This window comes from Vanacampus margaritifer, chromosome 7 (assembly GCF_051991255.1).
Source record: "Vanacampus margaritifer isolate UIUO_Vmar chromosome 7, RoL_Vmar_1.0, whole genome shotgun sequence".
NCBI classification, from domain to species: Eukaryota; Metazoa; Chordata; class Actinopteri; order Syngnathiformes; family Syngnathidae; genus Vanacampus; species Vanacampus margaritifer.
The window spans coordinates 869,050-892,017 of record NC_135438.1 but is presented as its reverse complement, the minus strand read 5'-3'; the positions used below and the strand labels follow the sequence as shown (position 1 = coordinate 892,017).

Sequence of the window (22,968 nt, the reverse complement as noted above, 5' to 3'; positions counted from 1 at the left end):
GCTAAAGACAAACCGTTTCAGGGTTTTTACTTCCTTCCCCAGCCAACCCTGTTTGTACGCTTAAAGTCACGTTTTCAACTTCAACAGGAAAGCACCAGGTGCTCTTTGACTGCCAAAAACGTTAAATAACGTTTCGTAAAATCCTATGGAGGAGTGCCAAAGACGTTAAAAGACGTTTTTTTCAAAACAGGTGAAACTAACCATTTTCTATTGTTGATTACTCAAAAACGGAATAAGGTAGAAGCAAACTTTTTTTTTCTGATAGAAGATGAGAGTCCAATCTTGTTTTGGCAGTATGTGTGTTTCCATAGTCCAAACACATAATTTTCTATGGACCTTGAAAGATCAGTCAAAATGCTTAAAAAACGGCATCCCTTTTCTGAAAACGTCTGGCAGTCAAAGAGTCAAGATGGAAAACAAGAAGACATTTCCTCATTTAGAGTTTATTTGTCACCTGCAACACGCTAGCAATAATATAAAACAACATTGTCAGGTTTTAGATGAAATATTCCAGGCACTTGTTCCTCTCGTCGTCCAGTTCCTGGGTCTCGATCTCGAACCTCTTCATGGCGATGAAGTACTGGACGAAGGGCTCCCCCAGCGCGCTGCGGATGACGTGGTCTTGGGCCAGCGCCTCCAGCGCCTCGTCCAGCTTGACGGGAATGGCAAAGTCCTTCTGCTGACCGGCCGCCTTGTGCACGCCGCCCTCCGTGCTCAGGTTGCGCCGGATGCCGTCCAGTCCGGCGGCGGCGGTGGCGGCCAGAACCACGTACGGGTTGGCCATGGCCGAGCCCAGCTTGTTGTCGATGTGGGTCTCGCGGCCTCCGTGGGACTTGACGTTGAAGGAGCTGCTGTTGTCGTTGCAGCCGCAGGTGGCGTACAGCGTCCGCTTGGGGTCCTTGGCGGCTTTGGCCATGTGGCTCCGGCAGCCCAGGCCCGGCGACATCAGGCAGCTGAGGGCGGCCGAGTGCGTCAGGAGGCCGGCCAGCCACTTGCGGCCGATGTCGGACAGCTCGCCCGCCGCCTTCTCCCCGCTTTGGAACAGGCTGCGGCGCCCGTTGGCGTCCCACAGGCTGTGGGAGAGCACGCCGGCGTTGTAGAGGCCGTCGTCCGTGAAGAAGCTTGCGATGTAGCTGTGTTTGCGGGCCATCTCCTTTCATGTGCGTTCCAAACAAAGAATAAACAATTACAAAGGAAATACACCACATTTAATCGCCATTTACAGACTGTCTAAAAAAAAAAAGACTAGAAAAATAATGACACTATTATTAAATTCCTACCTCTTAAATATGACATTGGTCAATTTTTTTTGTTGTGATTCCATTCTAAATGATAGTTTTGAGCGAGCTTCAGGTACGCAGCTGCTTAAGCGACATGGAAAGCACAATTACGGCACTAATGCCCTGAGATGTGGGCAAGGACAGCCACACTCACCCATGCACTTTGAGCTGTGTATGAAAAGACACCAACAGTCAAACACACAAATACAAATTGAGAACAGGCACAGGGAGTCACAATACAAGAGCAGGTGCTCAACTGGCCAACCCGAGTCCTGCGCATGATGTCATCACTTGGCCCTGCCCCTTAAAGGCCCGCACTCAACACATTAGTACGACAGTATGTCGAAATGCTTTGCCGCTCTGATGCTCTGGTGACATCTTGGTGTCAAACGCTAATGTTGAACCGATCGCCATTGAATCGCGAAGTCCTGGATGCAGAGCGCCGTTTGAGGCGCGCCGCAACTTCGGGTGGACCTCAACGTTTGACTCCGCCCACACGCATTTTCAACCATGAAGCACCTTTTTCTTTCTTCCTTTGTTGTAAACCTCACCGTAACCCTACCAACATCACGATTACAGTATTTTTTTTAATACTTTAATGAACAAGGAAAGTTCAAAACTGACCGAAACCGAAATACTAACCTCAACCATCCAATGGATGCGCCATCTGCAGGGGACATGTATTACTGCACTTCCGCCTCTTCCTCAAACCGTTTAGCTAGCTCCGCCCCGGCTGACTGAGGCTTAAGTGTTTGTCATTTTCGATACTCCATAATGTGTTTGAAGAAAAAAACAAACACCTACGTCATAAAACGGCGCATCATTAAATCTGGAAAAAAAAAAAACATTTTGAAAACTCCGAGTGGGCGGAGTCAAACGTTAATGTCCACCCGACGTGGAGCATCCAGAGCTACTTGATTGAATCAGGCCATACAGAAAAGTGTTTTGCTGCCATCTTGAGGCATCTATAGGCAATTACACACCTCTTTGTTATCAATAGTGTGTCTAATATTCTGCTTGGACCCCGAGTCTGTTCATAAAGCTGAGTGACTGAAATGAAATCACTTCTAACCTTGATGCCGGTGCGGAAGGTGAACGCGCTGTCGGCCGCCGCAATGCCAAATTCCGGCCTGAGGTTGATCTCCATCTGGCCCGGCCCGCTGGCTGACGCCATGCTGTCTACGTCGGCGCCCATGCAGTACATGCCGTCCAGCAGCTGCTGGAAGAAGGGCAGGTCGTGATTACCCAGCAGCGTGGTGGCGGGAAACAGCAGCGTCTTGGGTCCGATGCGGTCCGGCGCCCCCAGGACGCAGCACTCGTAGGTGAAGGAGGCGTGCAGGGAGAAGCCCAGGCTCTGGAGCTGGCCCAGGAGCTGCTTGGCCAGGAGGCGAGGAGACGTGCGCAGGGGGCTGCCCGTCACCGTGCACGGGTCGCAGATGACCCTCGCCGTCTGCTCGGCCCACGGGAGGATCCGGAAGGTGGACAGGTCCGGGATCAGGAGGATGTCACTGCTGAAGTTGGCGGCGTTGGCGTGGTCCACCTCGTTGCTCTTCGGGCTCAGCGTCAGCTCCAGGTAGCTCCTCGGCATCGGGATGCCGTACGCTGCCTTTTCCTGGGATTAGCACAAAGCGACACAAATGTGGACGCTGTCGCAATGGACGAGGGCCTCAATCGTGTAGTGGAACACATAGAAGACGTTGGGGCGTCCTTTGCACCCATTGCACAAATCACCAGCTAAAGATGGGTCTGTGACAGAATGGATCATTGATTGCTTCATCTGTTCGTAGAATGTTGGATGGATTGTTGAATGGAAGATACACACACACGAAAAAACTGTCTGGGTTATTCAATTTTGCCCCAAAGATTGGGTCAAATGAATAATCCACAAAACAACCCCAAAAATGGTTTGCAATGTGGCTTATTTAATTTGACCCAACTTTTTGGCTTAAATAACTCAAAAAGTTGTGTCAGTTCATTTTTGACCCAGTTCAATTGCGTTATTCAATTACGTAATCCAAAAAGTTTGGTCAAATGAACACCTCCACAAAAAAACAAAATTGGGCTGCTTTGTGTGTTATTCATTTAATTTGACCCAACTTTTGGGGTTAAAAAAATCTTTTTTTATTTTATTTAAATAACTCTGAGTCGGTCAATTCAGTTTTGACCCAATTCAATTGGGTTATTCAATGAACCCAAAAGTTGGGTCAAGTGAATAACCCACAAAACATTGGGGGTTGTTTTCTGGGTTATTCATTTAATTTGGACCCAACTTTTTGTGTCAAATACTGTAACTCAAAAAGTTGGGTGGGTCCATTCTTGACCCAATTTGGGTTCTTTTTTGACCAACTGTGTTTAGAGTGTATGAGGATTGTTGGATGGCGATGGACGGATGGACCCCTGAATGCATGGAAGTGATTACATGGAAGAAGCGGACGGGGACGGTCTTGGATCTGGACACCCCGTGCAGGTCGGTGGCCTCGAACCGTACAAAGTTGACGTTCTCGCGGGCCATCTGCTGCTTGATGCTCTCCATGCTGGAGATGAACCTCTGATTCCCCGACGTGTCCGGGCTCGGGTTTCCGTTATCTGCAGACGAGAGTTCCAAATGTTTGCGAGGACGGCCAACAAGAGGATTTCACGCTCGTGTGTCAGTACCGACCTGTATGAGGAGCTTTGGTGTCTCCGCATGAGCCGCCGCTGTCGCATGTGCGAGACAGGAATTCCGGCTGTCTGTTTGTGTTGGCGTCAGGCCGGAACGAGCTGGATGAATCCACGGTGGGAGGCACCTGAATAGGAGAGTTCTCTCTGGATCCGGGCCCCTCTCTGGGAGCATCAGACTGAGGTTTGAAGGTACTGAATGCTGGTTGTGGGCTGACATGGCTCCGCCTTCCGCCGCTGTTGCCCCCGTGCAGGTAGGAGTAAGGACTTCCTCCGGCGAGGAGAGCCGGTCCGTCCCTCAGGAAGCTCTTCAGTTCCTCCACAGTCTGCCTGTGCGGAGCACAACTCTGTGGCACCCGGATCAAGTCCCCCCCGACGTCTGGTCCCGCCGTCCCGGGCTGGTCAAATGGCTCCGGCGGAGGTCCGCCGGCGATAGGAGAGTCCAGAGGTTTGTTTGAGCCCGGACCGCCAACCCAGTCGATGGGGGGCGCGTATTTTCCCGTCACTCGCACTCCCTTGCTGATGCCCACGCTCATCCCGGTGCCGTCCATTTGGTCTTGGCTCCTTCTAAGGCTTTCGCTTTTGATGTGGTGGGTTGAGTCGATCAACTGCGCGGTCTCAGTGCTCACCTTGGAATCGTCCGACTCATCCATTTCTGGCCTTTCATCAACTCTGCTTTTTGGAATTTGATTGTGAAGTGACATCCTCACTTGCACATTAATTTTTATACACAATTGGTACAATGGTGACGTGTTGGAAGCTTCTTTTTTTTGCCTCCCCCGCCCCACACAACCCTTTGGGGCCTGACCAGCACCCAACTGCCGGCCAGCGGCTGCCGGACACGGAAGTGACAGAACTCGGAGCCGATTGGTTGCTGCTTGCGACCATTCGGGGGGCTTTTGTGTCCCAGCAGTGCCAAAATGCCGAGGTCAGCTCTTTTTTTTCTTTCCAGAAAGGTGACAGACAAAATGTGGCTTGCGCTCTGAGACAACAGGAAAGCACCAGGAGCACATAAAGCAACTTAAGCAACTTCAATTAAAAAGCTTCCCTAATACACTGTGAGAGATAATTACTATTCACATCACATTTAATTGTTCCTGATTATTTTTTTTTACATCATTCAATTAATTTCTTTTGATACATTTGAGAATTCAAATAAACAGACACATCAATTTAAAAAAAATGGAATAAACAGTTGAGCAGAAATGTTTCACACTTGACGTGACTTAAGTGTTTGAACTTTGAAATAAAACCTAAAAAAATAGCTAAATAACTGAATGAATAAATAATGGTTGTAAATTTGACCAGGAAAACAAAGGAGAGGATCCATTCCATTAAAGAAAAAAAAAAGAATTAAAAATGATGCCGTTTTTTAAAATGGATTTTTAAAAAAACATTTTTGGGGTATATTATGTATCTTTTTTGTATATTTTTATTGCATTTTAGGGGTCAATTTTTATCACAATATTAAAGTGAATTATGAGATTAAACACTGAAAATTCTAGAAATTGATAATTTCACAAATGTATAGTTTATTTTAATCAAGATTCGTCAATTTGACTCTTGACTCGACAAGTGGGTTTCAAACTAAAAGACAAACGTGGCTAAATTTATTATACAGTATATATATTTATTTTACATTTTAACTGCACTTGGGTGTAACTAATTAAAAGAGAAAAAAGGACATGAAAATTGTGTATATTTCTTTAATACATACAAAAAATGATATATTTTTTTACATTAAAAATTGATTTTAAAAACCATGACTTTTTTCAGGGTGGGGTTTGAAGAGCTGCATTATGGTTGCATCAGAGGAAATAACGACGGGCCGCGAGATATCCTTCAAAATAAACTCGAACCCTGTCCTCTGAGGAGCAAAAAACGTATTGAGGGGAGACAGTCAAAATAATAATATTATAATTTTTGTTTCTATTAAGAATAACAACAGAAACCTCTCGCAGTGTATTTATTTTGGCTCTAAGGACGTTTTAAACAGGAGACGGTTTTCTTTTGAAGGTCAAAAAAAGAAGTACTTGGTTTAGCGTTCTCAATCGAGGAGACTTTGCGCTCCACTCGAGACACGTAACGACGGGCTCGAATGGTGAAGAAGCATTTAATCGCTTGACTTTCCCCCCCTGAGGACCGGCTGTATGATTAAGTTACAATCTTCAATGAGTAAGCATATCCCAGTAAGTAACTTTTTCTTTTCTTTTTTTTTAATCTCCGTTTTGTTTTTTGTTGTTGGCATGTGTCAAGTAAGCATACACCCGAACGAGTGTCAGTTTGGTCGGTTCTAATACAATTCACGGCCTCGTTGCTATTGTAGTGGTTTAGATGCGGTTCTGATTTGTAATGTAGACACGATCACCAAAAATGTGGGCGCTTTTTGGCGAATCGGAAGCAGATGGCGGAAGCTTGGCTCGAGCTGTTCCGAAAGCGAGATTTGCCTGCATTGTATTGGGTTCAAACGGGAAGGCAATTCCGTTTATTGGTAGCGTTTTGGCGTCTTCCCCCATCCTATGTTTTGTTTTTTTTGACGAGGCGCCATGTTCGGCGACATTACGTTGGTGGGGATGAGTGATGGACGGCCCAACATGGCGGCGGCACGAAGCACAAACTCCACCGTGCTTGGTTTCTTTTGACATAACGGTAACAACTCGAACAAGCCAACACCAAACCTACGATGTCATGTCTGACACGCGTGCGAGCGTCTGCATATGGCGTCTCCCGCGTCCCTCTTTGTCACTTGGGTCGCCATGTTTGCCCGATGCAGTTGGAACCGGACAATGGCGGATTTAGCCGGCCGTTCTCGCGACGTGTGTTTGTGTTGAGACTAAACATTTTTTGTTATACAACACAAGGGCGCCTCAAATGTCGGCTTTGAATCACGATCAAGTGGCTGGTGTCGTTAGCCTGATGACACACTTGCTGGCCGTTGTGACGTCACGGCCGCGCATCGTCTCGAAGAACGGCCTGCAGGCCGCCATGCAAATGAGCCCTTTAAAATAGTAGGCCAAACGGCGCATGCGCAAAACCTCACCAATGGTCAGTGAGTCACTTAATTAGGTACACCGGTTTATGACGTTAACGATGCCCAGTTTGCCTTTGATTTGGCAAGGACCGGTGCAGGCGCGCTCCAACTTTCGAACAAGTTCCAGAAGACTTCATGTCTTGAATTGTTCGTAAGTTGGAAGGAAGAAGGTTTTCCTGATATCAGTTTGTACAGTGTTCCCCCACTAATAGCAGGGGTTCGATCCGTGCCACAAATTGTGAAAATCTGCAAGTAATGCCCCCCCCCCCCCAAAAAAAAAACCTCTTAATTGCCAATCAGTCGCAAAGTGACAGCATTTCCCCAAAATCAATAATTGCCATTTTTAATCAGTCACAAAGTGACATTAACAAAAAATGACAGTGTGTAAAAATGCTGACTATCAGTAATGAGTTTGGAGTTGTTGGTTTTTATTTTTTTAATTCTCAGGATTTCAGCCTACCGACTGTAATGATTCTCCCATTTCTGTAAGCCTCCAGGAACACGACTAATTGGAAAACAACAGTTTTGCCTATTTCTGGACAGATGTTACGGAAGCATAATCATAATTTATGCTTGTCTATTTTCTGCACTGTCAATTCAAATTGTCTTGCATTTGAATAATGTTTTTTTTGTGTGTGTGTGCGATTAATTGAAAAATGGACAAAATACCAGTAATTGATTATTCAAATGCTAAGATGAAGCCCAACGACACAGGAGTAGTGTGGGTGTGGCAATTTTTTTTTATTCGAATTAAAATCGATAGCACACTTTTGTAGAAAAAAAATTCAAATGACAAAAGCTGCAATTTGGGGGGTAAAACCGCTAACCTTTGGTGTTGATGTCGCCCTGCAGCAGTTCTGTGGTGTTCTGGGTCACACATTTATGGAGTTTCTGAAGGGCAGCGGAGACTACTGCCAGGCTCAGCACGCCGCGTATGCAGACGAGTGAACGCGCCAACTCCACGATCGCCTGGACGCGCCCGAGCCTCAGGAGGAAGGAGCCCCCCGACGTCGGCACGAGCGGGACGCAACCCGCAACCAGCGACAACTCGGCCTGGATGGGGTAACTTGACCCGCTTGCGCACCGCCCCTCCCTGTCGGCTGACGCCCGGCCACGAGCAAGGTGGAAGCTGCCTCGTTTTGTTGCCCTACCCGCCCCCGCGCACCGCCCACCACTTCCTTCCTGAGTCGTCCCCCGACGAGACGCCCCCTCGCCCGGAGGATTCCCGTCCCGCCACACCAAACTGTTTACGTTTAGCGTCTTGAGCGCTCCCCTCCCAGTGCCGAAGCCATCTTGCCTTTTTTTTTTTTTTTGGTGTGCTTTTTCTTCTGTCGCAATGGCGCGCATGAACAGACCCGCGCCGGTCGAGATCACCTACAAGAACATGAGGTTCCTCATCACTCACAACCCAACCAACGCCACCCTCAACAAGTTCATCGAGGTGAGCGTTGTCTAGCTCCCGGTGTTGGCAAATTAAGTAGCAACATGACAAAATGAGCTCAGAATGTTGACTTGTTTTTTTTCCTCTTTAGAAAATCTGGTCCAAAAATGTTTGCAAATTACAGTAAACCAGTAGAACTTAATTCTTTTGCAACTCATTTCCTTGACTAGTGATGTCACTATCAAATCTTTTTAAAATTGATTGTGAATTATTTCATCGATTAATCGCCTCGACCCCCTATTTTTTTTATTTCTTTTTTTTGATGCAAGTTGAATTAAGTGGATTTAAGTATTCAGTTTATTATTAAATACAAACAGAATTAGCCAATGCTTAATGGTTAGCAATCTCGATAAGCATTAGCACACTAGCGATGATCACTTAAAGCTGCATTAAGCAATTTTAAATGTTAAAATTTCCAATTTTTACACATCTATATGCAGAAGCAATGCCCCGATGTGTTGAGCAAACTCTAACGTGCTCGTACCTGCGCGGCTCATGCACGAGCATCATGGAGGCTGCATTTACACTTTTAGTCCAGAGGTGGCAGACGTGTGTAAAAGTTTCAGACTTGCTTAATGCAGCTTTAACTCATTTGCTCCCCAAAAGGTATAAAAACTTTCTATTTCAAATATTGCCATGGTCTCAAAAATGTATTGATCGTTTTTTTTATGCTAGAGCATACAGAAAACTGACGCATCTTCTGACCTGAATAGGTCGCTTATAGCAATGGTAGTTATTACCAAAAAAAAGGCCAGATGGCAGCGGAGTATAAGAGATCAGCCAGGGCCATGTTGCAGCAAGCTCTTTTTGACAGTGTATTTAACAGGAATGTGAATATTAATGAAACTTTATTTATATTATGGCTATATTATGATGCTAATTACTGCAAAACAGAAACCGATAGAAATATATATTTTTTCCTCATGAAAGAAGAGACTCTAACCTTTCTTTTGGTAGGGTCCATGTTTTTATAGCAATAGAACACAATATTCTGTGGGCCTTGCAAAATCAATCAAAATCCAGTCAACCAGCCAGGAGCGAAGGGGGTTGCTTCAGTGACAATGGCTGCGAGTGAATGAGTAAACACAAACTACCATTTAGTTGACCCATTAGTACATGTACATTACACATGTAATATTGATGTTTCAACATTATAACCCGAGTAAGCAAGGGTAGAGCGAGCTGTTAACTACATGAGGTCAGTAACTTCCTGTTCCTATCGTCAATCATTTGTTTCATTTGTAAAAGAAAAAAAATGCCGATATTATATAAAACAATGTTCTTCAACGTTGAACGAGAAGGAGCAGAAACAAGACTTCTTCTGGGCATGTTTAGTGCATGAGTGCCCTCTACTGGTAATGTGATGAACACCTGAAATCGAGTGGCAGTTTATATATTGGAATAATTACAGCCCAATATGCGAGCGCTTCTGACTGACCAAGTCAAACTTGCCTCAACATTTCAAATGGCATCAATTGCTTGAAAAAAATGTTTTTCTCTTTTGGCCTTTGACACAATTAATTTGATGCCAGGTGGTTTGTGTGCGCTTGTCGGGGCAGTCTGAGAAGTTGCAAAAGTTGGCATCAATCCACCTTTGGTTTGCACCCTGACCTTTTGACATGCCTTGTCACCTGCAGGAGCTGAAGAAGTACGGCGTGACCACGGCGGTGAGGGTGTGCGAGGCCACGTACGACGCCACCCTGGTGGTGAAAGAAGGAATTCAGGTCTTGGTGAGTCTCACCGCTCGGCGACTTGGGCCAATGAAAGTCCACTAGCTTAATGCTATCGTCAAGAGCGAGATGCTTTCGAAGGGCGAAAGCAGGCAATAAAATACGTTATCAATTTAGTTCTATTAACGTCTTACTGCTGGAAATGGCAAAATGAGTCGATATCCCTTTCAAAACAAATGCACAATACACTGAGCTCTATTGTCCTTAGGCAGTGATTCTGTCAGGTACCACTAGAGGGGGTCGTTATAGCGCCTAACGGCTTTGGACTCTTGACAACTCCTTTCTCCGCCTGGCGCAGGACTGGCCGTTTGACGACGGCGCCCCTCCCTCCAACCAGATCGTGGACGACTGGCTCAACCTGCTCAAGCGCAAGTTCCGCGAGGAGCCGGGCTGCTGCGTGGCCGTGCACTGCGTGGCGGGCCTCGGCAGGTGAGCCGTCCGCCTCGGCCGCCTTGCCGCCGGGCCAGCCCGATCTCACGTCTGGTTTGCGTTTGCCCCGCAGAGCTCCCGTCCTGGTCGCCCTCGCCCTCATCGAATGCGGCATGAAGTATGAAGACGCGGTGCAGTTCATCCGCCAGTAAGTTGCATTGGCAACATCTGCTTACAGTCGAGAGAAAGAAAGTGAGCCCAATTTGAAAATGCAAATTGCATCAAATTGCCTTCATTATGGAGACAAATGTAACCGTTACATGTCAGTACACGCTAAATGCAGTTGTATTATACTAAAAAGCAACACAAACTCCATTTCAAAGTTATAAATATGACTAATAAGCTACTTTATATTGCACTACATGCACAATAAAATGATTATCTAATTGTTTGTGTTAACGATAAAACTCTAAAATGTCCGTTTTAAAAATATACTTTTAAAGGGCAGGTAAAATGTTGAATTTTTGAAAGTCAAATTCATTTTCTATTTAATTCCAATTAACATGATACAAATGCCAACATTGAATCCATAACTTGCTGTACAAACTCATAAAACATATGTGAAATTTTATGTTGGACATCATATTCTACATAGAAAATAAAATGTACATTTAAAAAAAAAAAATCTAAATGACCACAGCATGCTATACACGTACAAATGTCTAATAAAATATATCCTCAAGAAATAAGGGCTCATTTAATGTACAAAATGTATAATTAAATGTTTATTGAAATGAGGTGTGATGTTTTAAAAATGTTCATTGATACATTTAATATCCCAAAAGTAGATGTGATTTATTTATTTTTTTTACTTCAAATGACTAGTAATAAGTTTAATGTAAACATCTTGATTTGTTTAGAATATAATTTAATATGGATGTCTAAAAAATTTTTTTTAAGAGAATTAATATCGTAAACATTTTATTCCCCAAGATGATCATGACTTGACGATATAAACATCGACCCGTGTCGATAATCTATGCGACTCGTAAAGACACAATTTCTTGTTGCGAAATGCTGGCGTGTGTTCTTGTGCTGCGCTCGTAACGGTGGCGGCGGCGTTGTTGTCGTTTTGCCGTCCAGGAAGCGTCGCGGAGCCTTCAACAGCAAGCAGCTCTTCTACCTGGAGAAATATCGTCCAAAGATGCGACTGCGCTTCAAAGACTCCAACAGCCATCGCAACAACTGCTGCATCCAGTAGAACAACAACAACAACATGTTGCCTTTGTCTCGCAGTCCAGAAAGAACCGACTCCTCATGGGGGAAAGCATTTCAGCATTTCTTCCAAATCCAGCTCAAGGTCTGCGTTCTACTCCCACACTTTGTCCTCACTTGTAAGCGCGCTAGTAGAATTTACAAGTGGGGCCCGACCAATATGGATTTGTTTTTGTTTTTTTTAGGCCCATTCCGGTATTTCGCGCAGTAAAATTCCAATAACTAACTAATTGCCTCATTCATTTTAAGACTACATAATGAATAAAATAACATTGGTTGGTTTCTTAACACTTACAAATATAAAGATATAAATAGCAAAACATCTGGATTGTTTTACTATACTTTGTCCTTTAGTATTTGTTTAGATTTACAACTGGGAGGAAAATTGGCTGTTTTTAATTCATTTATCTTTGTCTTAAATTGTAATGCATATATAAACAATTTGAATTCTTTTCTTTTTCTACTAGAATTTACACAATCACGATTTTGGAGCTGTTCAGCGAAGTGTTAAAAAAAAAAAAGAAAAAGAAAGATAACTAATAAATGGCCTAATCTATTTAAGCAACTTGTTAAATCACTGTACAGTCGACCGCAGCCATTCGTGGGGCGTCGAGGCAGGCCAAGTCCACAAATGCCAAAATTGGTGTTGATATTCATTTAAATGCATTGGGGAAAAATAATTACACCCTAAAAATTGCAGATAGTCGATGCAAAAAATAAAATGCTAAACTATGTGATTTTTTTTTAATCTAGCCGTTTATGCTGAGAAATTTAGGATCATTAACGATGGCAGCACAGAAGGTCCCTGGAATGAACTGGCATGTCTTAGTTTGCGGAATCCAATCAATGACGTCATAGATGGGAGTGGCCAATTATGACATTACAACCGATCACACACGTCGTATAAAACGTCTGCCGATTCGGCCCGGCTGACCAGATGTGTGTAAAGTCTAGTTTGGGCACTCCAGGAGGAAAACTTTGGCGTACTGTAAAGACGACTTGGTTACCAGCGAGCCAAATCTACTTGTGGGCATTTTGATGCTCCTCGTAGGCGCCAAGGGACTACTAGCATGTGACACATGCTAAGTGGTGGTACTAGTAAGACGGTCAACCTTGTAGCGCGCATACCAGTGAGGACAAAGTGCACTCGTTGATAGACCTTAAGCTGGATTTCAAGGCTATTATTTGCTGAAAGGACTTTTCCAACCTTATCAGCTTGTCGTCATGGCCGTTTTCCCCCATTCAAAGTCTAGAAGCTTCTTTTTTTCCCCCACTTTTGTTGACTAATTAACTGCCACAATGTGATTTTGTTTTTTCAAACTGGACTTCCAACGTCCGCGGTATTTTGTACGCCTTTTCATTTGATGTCCCTAACGTAACACTTGGATACTTGATGTATTTGATGATGATTCTTATTCTTAGTTGGCTATTTATATCTTATCGATGGACGTGAGTGATTTAGTACGTGAGTGGCAAAGTTGTACCTGTTGACCGACTCGTAACGATTCTATTAAAGTGACAAACCGCCCTGCCTGCCTGCTTACTTAAATGTGGCGCGACTTTTATACACGGGTGGTGATCAGTCAAAACGGAGGCACTACTTGCAAATCACTTTGGCCTAAGCCTCGTTCAAAATGCCCCGTTTAGCAAACTTTTGGGAGTGCATTTTGTAGCGATGGGGAAAAATGTAGCTTCACGAAGCACTTTGATTTTTGTTTTGTTTTTCCTCCTCCAGATGGTTCGCTTTGTCAAGGTAGTGTGATGGAAATTGATTACATTTCTGTGGCATCTTTAAATTTAAGAGTGCCATCTAAAGGAGGGGAAAATAAGTTCTTCAAAATACTATTTTGCATCAGAAAAATATCACTGCACACAAAACAAATATGTATGTACAATTGCATTGAAACATCTGATTAGACAAGAACATTATTATTTTTTTTCTGTTACTAGTGTATACACTTAGACATGCAAAATTAGCAGTAATATGCCAGTTTTTAGCCAGTGTAATTTGCACTGCATCATGGGAAGTTTAAATGATGACACGCACAAAATACAGTATTTTACTACTTTTTTTATTTTATTTTTTAAATGCTGTATGTTACTGTTTTTTGGGTGGATGGTTACTATACTTTTATTTCATTTTTGCCACTCTTAGCGCATTTATTTTAATTCTGAACTTGTTTGAGACTGCTTTTATTTTTGTAACATCGCCTTTGATGGAGAACGCGTGACACAGTTGACGCACAAGACGCCGACGTACGAGCGAGCACTCGTTGGAGAGAGAAGCGCTATTAAAAGTACGTATGACTCAAAACAGGACATTTCAAGGTCACCATCTTAAAAGTCGACATTAAATTGTGACGAGGTTTACAGAATTACACATCAGCAGCAGCTCGTCATTTTCCGCGTGGGGAAAGCTGAGTAGCAACGCTAGCTTCCACCTTTAAGCTAACCTTACCAAGGCTTCGGGAGAAGACGTTTGCTACCACTTAAAAATACTGTCGTCCATTATATTGGCTAATGGCTACTTTAATAGCTACTGGCTAAATTCATGACACTGGTTTGCCAGCATAAACTGAATTTCAGTGACACGTGGTTGGAATTAGTCTTACGTTCTACAGAAATCAGTGTTTTATGTTAGTTGTTTTTTTTTTAAATGGAGCAACGAATGTCTCAATGTAGCTCTAAAGACGAGATGTATTGTAAAGACTGTAGCCACCGCACAGCTAATATGAACCATTTTTGACCATGTTAAAAATCACAGAAACTTTGCTAGCTACAGGTTTTCATGTGGGATCGAGATGTGCTCAGACGATCATGATTTTTCTTTAGAATGATTAGAAGCCCTTTTGTGTGTGTGTGTTTTAGATAAATGCAACAAAGTTGACCCTGCCAGCTACGGCAAGCCTGATACTGCTTGGTAAGATGACTTTTCCCTTTGATTTTTTGGGGATGAATTTTAAAAGTATGGGTCTTTCAATATGTGCAATGTGTGGGGTTTTGCCTGTCAGGAAACACCCTAATCTTTTCCACTACACCACTACAAAATGGCGTGACCCCTCAATAGGGCACCCTAATAGGGAGTAGGGTATTTGGACACAGCCGCTGTTTGCATCAACCGCGCCTAATAAGAGTGAGAATGAAACAAATACAATTCTGATAAGGTAAAATGGAATCAATCAAACTAGAGCAGTTGGCACGAAGAATGTCAAGCAACTTTTTTTTTTTTATTATTCATTAAATGCATATTTATGACCAGCATAAGCTTAGAACGAGGAGGACTACTGCCTCTAATGAAGGATTATTATCATTATTGTAACTTTATAAAATACTGCTTTAAGCATTCAGCCAGGCCTTGCATCATCAGTACCGTTAGCAGACATCCATGTTAGCGTGCGGAGCTAACACAGGCTGCACGTCTGATAGTTTGACCGAAGCGTAGAAAATTAAGACCTTTTTAAAATATGGCACAGAAGCTTTGTGTATGAAGGCAGCGCTTGTCTAATTCATATTCTCTTGAAAAATGAAAAGTAAAAGATGAGCCGCTTCACACAATCTTCAGGTTCTTCATTGACGACTCCAGAGTCTGAACACAAGGAAGACAACATTTGTGTGTGAGTGCGTGTGTCTGTGTGTCCGTGTCACCGTGTCACCTTGACATCCCAGATGCACATTCCTCCGTCCATGCCGGTGGTGCAGAACTTGGTGCACTGGTTGCGTCCTCCTTGCAGCACTGAGATATGACTGAAAGGGCAAAAGATGAACTCATATAAACACCCTTACCAACTCATTTTCAATGCAGTCGTACTCGCCATGCTGTACAGTGCATATGGCGACCTCTAGTGGACAAATATAATACCTGCACCTCAAATGCTTATAATGTTTGATGGTGATGACATACATACACAAATATAAACACTGTTACTACTTCACAAACTTCATCTATAAAATAAACTAATTACTGCTTTCCAGATTTGTTCAAAGACCAACAAGCACAATTTCTGCAGGAGCTTGCAATATTTTGGCTAACTAGGAAAAAAATCACTAAATTTGCACCTGATGCTGTTCTTGTGCAGCGTGCTCAGGTCCTTGTCGGTACTTTGGGTCTCGGAGGCACGCCGGTCCAGGTTCTGGAAGCGCTCCCTGGCGCTGATCCCCTTCTGGGCCGCCTGCTTGGGGACGTCCAGTTTCCCTCCGAAGGTCAGGCCTCCTTTGGCCGCGTCCAGCACAAAGAGCATGGGGCAACAGTCGTGGCCCTGAAGGGGACGGACAACAACGTTTGGCGAGTTTGCAATATTCGGCGCACACATTGTGACACTCGCTGAGGATCTTGTCAGGAATCCGTCCACAAACTTGAAAGTCACTTTGAGCCAGGAAAACCCCTGCTGAATGCGTGTGTGTGTGTGTGTGTGTGTGTCAGTATGTGTGTGTGACGTCAACACAGCAGCTCGAGTAGTACTCACAGCGGCGACTAAGCTGCTCTCGGTGATGAATGTGACACACAGCAGAGGAAGCGTGTCGGACCTCAGGCTGCTCACACTGTGGAATTCGGCATAAAGGATAATTACACACACACACACAAAGGTAAAACTTGTATTTAAAAAAAAACAGTTTATTTTAGTCAGCAATTATTCCAAATCATGTTTTAATGTGTTTTGCATATGTTAGAATATGAATTTCTATTTATTTAATCAAATAAATGATATATATACAGTATGCATAAAATTGTTTTACAATAAACTATTCATTAAAAGATAGAAAAATGTTAACTACTGTGTATATATACACATTTTTTCACCTGTTTTATTATTGACAATAATCAAATGTAATCAAATAAGCAATTATTTAATAGAAGTACTACAATTTTTCAAATAATGCATAAGTAAAATTGCGTTTTTGTTTTTTTTGTGGATATTTACAATAAATCAAACCTTTAATTAAATAAATAAATACATGTAAAATGGTTCATTAGACTTTTTTTTTACATTGAATAAATAAACCAATATGGCCTAAAATTAATTTCAAAATATTAAATGCATATTTAAATATATATATATTTCATCTTTAAAAATACATCAATGACTTATTTTTAAAATTGTAAAATGTTAAATATTTGTGTCAAATTGTTTATTTTACCATTTCAATTTTATTATTTACAATAAATAAGTTAATCAAGTTTTAAATAGAATACATATATAGTCCTAAATGTACTGTATGTAAAAAGTTTTTCGGGGTCTTATTTACAACAATAAAATGTTTTAAATGTAAGCCAAATTTTTAAGTAATAACTCAAAGAAATCTACATTTGAAAATCTTACGCGCTGGTCTTGCCGCCCTCTGCGACCGACACGGTGGAGTCATGCGATGTCCACGCCAGACGGTTGCCCGAATTAGAGAAGCAGACGCTGTGCACCCAGCCTCCGCCGCCGCCGCCCCCCGCCACTATGCTGGGACCCTCGGCTGCGGAGCCCCCGGACTCGAACAGCATCTCTCCGAAGGGCATCTTGCTGCCCCAGGGCGTGGGGCTCGGCTTCTCCTCCACCTCCTTGATGTAGGCCGAGAACACCCTGCGAGCAGGCAATTCATTAGGTTGACCCGCACAAACTAATGAGACGCAACTCAAAATGGCTGCTAATACAAGATTCAACTCAATTTGGCTGCCTTGAAAAAACAAACAATTAAACAAACAAACTCAGGTGTCCATCTAATTGTTGAGTCATGATATTTCACTCCGGTCCTGTAGGTGGCAGTACTGTGAACAACTCTCACAGGAGTAGTTATCAATCTATCCATTCTGAACCACTTATCCCATTAAAAGAGAGAAAAAAAAAAAGTTATTGAGCTGAATTCTACTAAAACTTGGCGGGCCATTCTTTGGTTTTGTGTACACAAAATTGTTTGTTACCTGCATTTGAAATCACACGAGCCGGCGGCCAGCAGGACGTTGTTGGGGTGCCAGTCTAGGCTGAGGATGGTGGAGCGGATGGGCTTCTTGATGTGCTTGCACACCCACCTGGAGGGGTGATGACGTCATCAGAGGGTGTCAATTTAAGACACCTCAATGGTCAGCACCATATTGGATGTGGCAGCTCTGCCCCCTAACTAAGGCAATAAGTGACCTGAAAGTGCATAACTTAAGCATCTTGATCATTCATCGATTTGGTAACTTTAAATCCGATGATCAAAAATGGTTACTCCTCACATTTTTAGGAAAGGTAAGCAACGAGAGAAGGCTCGAGTGAAAGAGGTTATTATGGTACGTAGAGAAGGTTGTAGTTCTAATGTGAAGGTTCTGGTCTTGATTATTAAGTCTTGAGACAAGTCAGTCCACAAGTACCCGGTCCCGAATTTGCCACCTTGTAAGAAAACAACAAGTACAAAAAGTGCTAAAACATTGAGAAGTTACACGTGTGTATAGAACAGTTTTCAGAAAGTCAAAAATGGACCTTTTGACAATCTGAAACCAGTTGAACCAGAGGAACCAGTTGAGGTGGCTCAGGCATCTGGTTCGGATGCCTCCTGGACGCCTCCCTGGGGAGGTGTTCCGGGCATGTCCTACCGGCAGGAGGCCCCGGGGACGACCCAGGACACGCTGGAGAGACTATGTCTCTCGGCTGTCCTGGGAACGCCTTGGGGTCCCGTCGGATGAGCTGGCTGAAGTGGCTGGGGAGAGGCAAGTCTGGGCTTCCCTGCTAAAGCTGCTGCCCCCGCGAGCCGACCCCGGATAAGCGGAAGAAGACGGACGGACAATCTGAAACTTTGAGTGCACGCTTGGTGTGTGTTAGCTCACCAGTCATTCTCCTGCTCAAAGTAGCAGATGGAGATGAGTCGCGAGCCGCTTCCCACCGCAAACTTGTTCTCCCGCGGCGACCACTTGACGCAGCGCGCCGCCCGGTTGATGCGCAGGATGACCAGCGTGGGCTTCCAGGCGCCCTCCTTCAGGGTCCACACGTACGCGTTGCGGTCGGCGCCGCACGTCACGATGCGGTTGCTGTCGGGCGCCCAGTCCACACCTGCGGAGAGAGGGGGTGGGGGGGCTACTGTTGGATGGGGGTGTTTTTTTTTTTTTTTAAATGTCTTTCTTCATTTTATATTACTTTTACTTAAATTATAAATAAAATATAAAAAAAAATCAGAAATGCATTTATTGATTGATTTAATGTAAAAAAAAAATGGTTAGTTTCTTTATTGTAAATAAAAATGACAATTTTACTTTTATTTGTACTTAAATAAATAGGAACAAACCATTTTACATAATACAAACAAGTTAACGTTTACGTACATTCAAATATACAGTAAAGAAAATGTCATTAAATGATTGGTGAATCAATTATTTTTGCATTTGGTAAATAATGGCATCAATACTAAGAATACAATTGTATTGTATTAATATGGGCATATGATTTTTATTTATTCATATATCACTAAACTGGTGAATTGATTTATTGTAAACTTGAAAAAAGCCAAATGAACAATTTTACATGTTCATAATATACAATTTATTGACTATTTATTTACTATACGAAACAACTGTCCACTATGTGAGGGATGAATAACTGATTGGTGGCGTCTCACCTGTCACCTGACCGTTGTGCTCCTTGAGCTCATGGATCCTGGTCCACTTGGTCCCGTCCTTCTTGTAGATGTGGACCTCGTGGTTGTTGGGGCAGATGGCCACTTCTGGGGAAGACACAAAACAAACCACGCAAAACTTTCAGGATTTGCAATGACTTCTTTTGTGACGGCTTACAAGCCTCCTGGTAGGTTGCGGGTCACGTTGACCCGTTCCAAAGTTGAACCATCTACTGGAAATGCTTTTTTTTTTTAAATAGAATGTTTTTACGAGAAAATGTATTCTGCGGTCCCTATTTTCATGTGTCACGGAAACAAGCACTTTTTGTTATAATGATGAATTTTAGTTTTGATTTGTAACACATTTGAGTTCTATCGTTCAGTACAACAACATGATTGGGACCGCAAACGGGTGCGCTACTGCTAGCATAATGCTAGCGACAGGCATCATTCATGTGACTGACATTGTTCGCTTGACTGCGTTTGCCTGCAGATGACTCACAGGAAGTGTTTGTGCGAGCGCTCATCTGGCTAACCTGACCGACTTCACCGCAACTGCCTTGCGTCCGCTTTGTACGGTGAATCACAACAGCCATATATGGCCTGTTGACTGCCCGCTAAATGACAACACACGGAAACCACTTCAAATGACTCAAAAATGATGTCAGACCTACGCTGTGGTTTTCATCGCCTCTAACGTGTGTGGATGTACTTAAGTCGTCCCAAGATGCACAAGAAAACAAACAAACAAAATTCACAATTGCTCATTTTTCAGGCAGGCAACTAACTTTCTGTTTTTTTTGTTGGTTTGGTCTGAAACGATCATAAATGTAGTTTTTGAAACAAAATTGGAATAAAGAAAATATCTACAATATATATTAATATTAAATGAAAAATCTTCATCATTTTCATTCATTTTTCACCTCTGGGTTTCAAGTCGGATAGATTAGTACTAATGTAGTCTTCACAGGCATTCAGGTTATTTTTGGTTTGAAAAATGAATGTAGTATAGTCCGTACTGACACTGCGCTGTAGCTTCTCACATTAACTCCATCTAGTTGGATAACAAAAGCAAACTCAAGAGAGTTTTTGTGTGCACAGGGCCTCAATCGCAGGAAACAGGAAATGCCTTCGCCCGCCCGGGAGCCAATTGCAACAGTCCGACTCTCACTGATGAGCACAAATGTCAGAGGAAAGGGAAACTCACGGGTTCCATCTTTGTTCCAGGCGTGGCAGCTAATTGGTTCCAGCAGGAAGCTATGGAAGGCCATGGCCAATCGGAGAACTACACTAGATGCAAACCAGGAAGTGGCCTGAGGAGGAACCTGGTGGACACACACAAACACACACGGACGTACACACACAAAGTTTGTTTTACTATCTTTGTGGGGCCATCTCATTGACATAATGCATTTCCTAGCCCCTCCCCCTTAATCCCAACCATCAAACATGATTGCCTACCCCTATTTCTTACCCTAACCGCAACCATAACCCAATTCAAACCTAAATTCTAAAACCAAGTCTTGACCCTCAAAAAGAGGTCTGAACTTGTGGGGACCACCAAAATGTCCCCACAATTTCAAATCTGTCCCCACAATGGTAGTTAAAACTGGAAAAAAACGTGTGTATGGGCCCCACAATGTAGCAAAGACAAAAGTACAAACTTTATGCTAGTATTCCACCCTTTTTCTGGGAACAAAATACTACTTTTCTTTTGTAATATTCTCAGCTGTTTAAAAAAAACAACTGTATATACACTGGTAATATTCTGCCCCCCCCCCCCCAAAAAAGTAAAACTGTGCAGTTCTAATATTCATTTTTTTCCACAAACAATATAACTAGTATTTTAATATTTTTCAGGAAACAAAATACTACTTTTACTGACTCTTATCATTTTTAACATTAATATTCTGCTTTAGAAAAAAAAAAAACGTAAGTATATATTTCAGTAATATTGTTGTTTTTCTTAAAAAAACCTAAAATCTCATTATATTGTAATTTTTTTTTTCAATTAAAATGAAATTATGTTTATTCTTTTGTTGGTCCACCTCTCTTACTTCTCAATAGGAAAAAAAATCCCACAATTTAATACATTAATAATTAAATTATTTCCAGCTAGAATCTATGATAGATTATAACCGATCAGAGGACAAGACTGGACGCAAATCAGGAAGCTGCACGAGGAGGAACAAACACATAACGGTACACCTAAAAGAAAAACAGAAGTTGGAATGCTTAACAGGGGAAGTTTTTCATTACTGAAAAAAAAGGTCAGTTTTTTTTTTTTTTTTTTGCCTAATCTAACCCGAAAAACCTGCTAATGTAATCCAGAACAAATGTGATTTTATCCTCGGTTTATTCTAGGTTTGCCTTTTAGCCCATAGGCAAGCTCTCTGGTCTTCATGTTTGCTTGCATGCAAATGCAGTTTGCGCACACACACACAAACTTGAAACTTCACCACAGTCACACCACTCTTCTACGTCAGTCCCAACTCATCAAGACAGTTTTCATTGTATTCATGTTTTTATTAGGCTTTTTTTTGTTTTGTTTTTTTGTTTTTAAGAGTAAAACCAAAGAGGCAACCGTGTATCATAACTTACTGTTTTTTGTTTTTTTTGTTTTTATGGATAGTGGTTTGAGTGGGGGTGGGCAGTGCAGTACTGTACTGTACAGTACATTCACACACCCTAGCCCAGTGTGGTGCCATGCCTGGGGACAGGGTTAGAATTTAAAATAATAATAAAATTCTCTCATTATACATAGTAAGTTTGTTTCATTTTTTAAATGCTTTATTTTTTATTACTTTTAGTCTTTTATTTGTTTTTTAATAAATGGAATGTTAGAGTGCAAGATTATATTATATTATATTATATTATATATTATTATATTATTATATTATAAACTACAATTCTCAAACGACTGTTTTACTTTATTACTTTTTTTACTGACGCAATGGTGAAATAAATATATTCAAGTTAACCAGGAAAGTTGCACATAAGATATTAATTGCCAAAAACGAATGACATTTTCACTATAGTTAGTTCGTTTTACAAACGTATGAAGCATCGGTTATTTTTAATTAAGCTTTTTTATTTTTTTATTTTTGCATTTTATTTTCGATACTGCTTTATTCTCTTAACACCCAGATTTGCTCTCAGTTTAACATCCTTCATTCTCGTTCAAATTAACTGAACGTCAGGAACGATGCGAAGGCTCGCAACCCCCAAGCAACAAACTCCCGTTAACCCCAAAACAGGAAGTGAGCTGAGAGACTTGACGAAACCAGGCAGAAAGTTGACACTAATTTCCCACTCCCTCGCGTCTTTGTATGCGCGTGTTAAAGCATTATTGCTACTCACCCCGATGGCAGGAGAGGAGTTTTGTTTTATTTAAAAAAAAATTTTTTTAGGTCGGCGGGGTCTTTCAGGTGGGGAGGGGGCTGCTCTGCTTCGCGGACTCTGGCCAGTCAACACGAACGCCAACGACGACACTGAAGCTGAAGTTGGGTAGGCGAAAGAGAACGAGAGACAAAGCAAGAGAGGGAGCCTGGAGGCGGTGAAAGGGCGGGGGAAGTGAACAGGAAGTTGAGCGCGAGAATGGAAAAGATATTT

General features: G+C 42.6%; 3 protein-coding genes and 1 long non-coding RNA gene across 5 annotated transcripts; 2 read left to right on the top strand and 2 right to left on the bottom strand.

The window, feature by feature from the left end:
* Positions 1-422: 422 nt before the first annotated feature.
* On the bottom strand, positions 423-5,253 carry lgsn (lengsin, lens protein with glutamine synthetase domain). The gene is made up of 4 exons (XM_077571822.1): positions 3,940-5,253; positions 3,700-3,866; positions 2,353-2,892; positions 423-1,153 (listed from the first exon to the last, which is right to left on the bottom strand). Exons 1-4 carry the CDS (start codon positions 4,640-4,642, stop codon positions 497-499), a joined length of 2,067 nt encoding a protein of 688 aa, XP_077427948.1. The 5' UTR covers positions 4,643-5,253; the 3' UTR covers positions 423-496.
* A 729-nt stretch (positions 5,254-5,982) lies between these two features.
* LOC144054940 (uncharacterized) lies at positions 5,983-7,919 on the top strand. Its single transcript, XR_013294739.1, has 2 exons — positions 5,983-6,127; positions 7,822-7,919. It is a non-coding gene; the product is annotated as an uncharacterized LOC144054940 (long non-coding RNA).
* Positions 7,920-7,959: 40 nt separating this feature from the next.
* On the top strand, positions 7,960-11,784 carry ptp4a1 (protein tyrosine phosphatase 4A1). Of its 2 annotated transcripts, none has more exons than XM_077570390.1 (5): positions 7,960-8,410; positions 10,048-10,140; positions 10,439-10,569; positions 10,643-10,761; positions 11,653-11,784. In XM_077570390.1, exons 1-4 carry the CDS (start codon positions 8,306-8,308, stop codon positions 10,719-10,721), a joined length of 408 nt encoding a protein of 135 aa, XP_077426516.1. In that variant the 5' UTR covers positions 7,960-8,305; the 3' UTR covers positions 10,722-10,761; positions 11,653-11,784. The 2 variants fall into 2 exon arrangements, with proteins under 2 accessions (XP_077426516.1, XP_077426515.1); XM_077570389.1 differs by having other exon boundaries at positions 7,962-8,410; positions 10,643-10,717.
* Positions 11,785-14,990: 3,206 nt separating this feature from the next.
* On the bottom strand, positions 14,991-22,897 carry LOC144054937 (actin-related protein 2/3 complex subunit 1B-B-like). Its single transcript, XM_077570387.1, has 10 exons — positions 22,717-22,897; positions 20,564-20,681; positions 19,360-19,464; positions 18,575-18,797; positions 17,690-17,797; positions 17,103-17,351; positions 16,248-16,323; positions 15,841-16,040; positions 15,438-15,528; positions 14,991-15,370 (listed from the first exon to the last, which is right to left on the bottom strand). The coding sequence occupies exons 2-10, from the start codon at positions 20,625-20,627 to the stop codon at positions 15,332-15,334; spliced, it is 1,155 nt and encodes a 384-aa protein (XP_077426513.1). The 5' UTR covers positions 20,628-20,681; positions 22,717-22,897; the 3' UTR covers positions 14,991-15,331.
* Between the last annotated feature and the right edge of the window lie 71 nt (positions 22,898-22,968).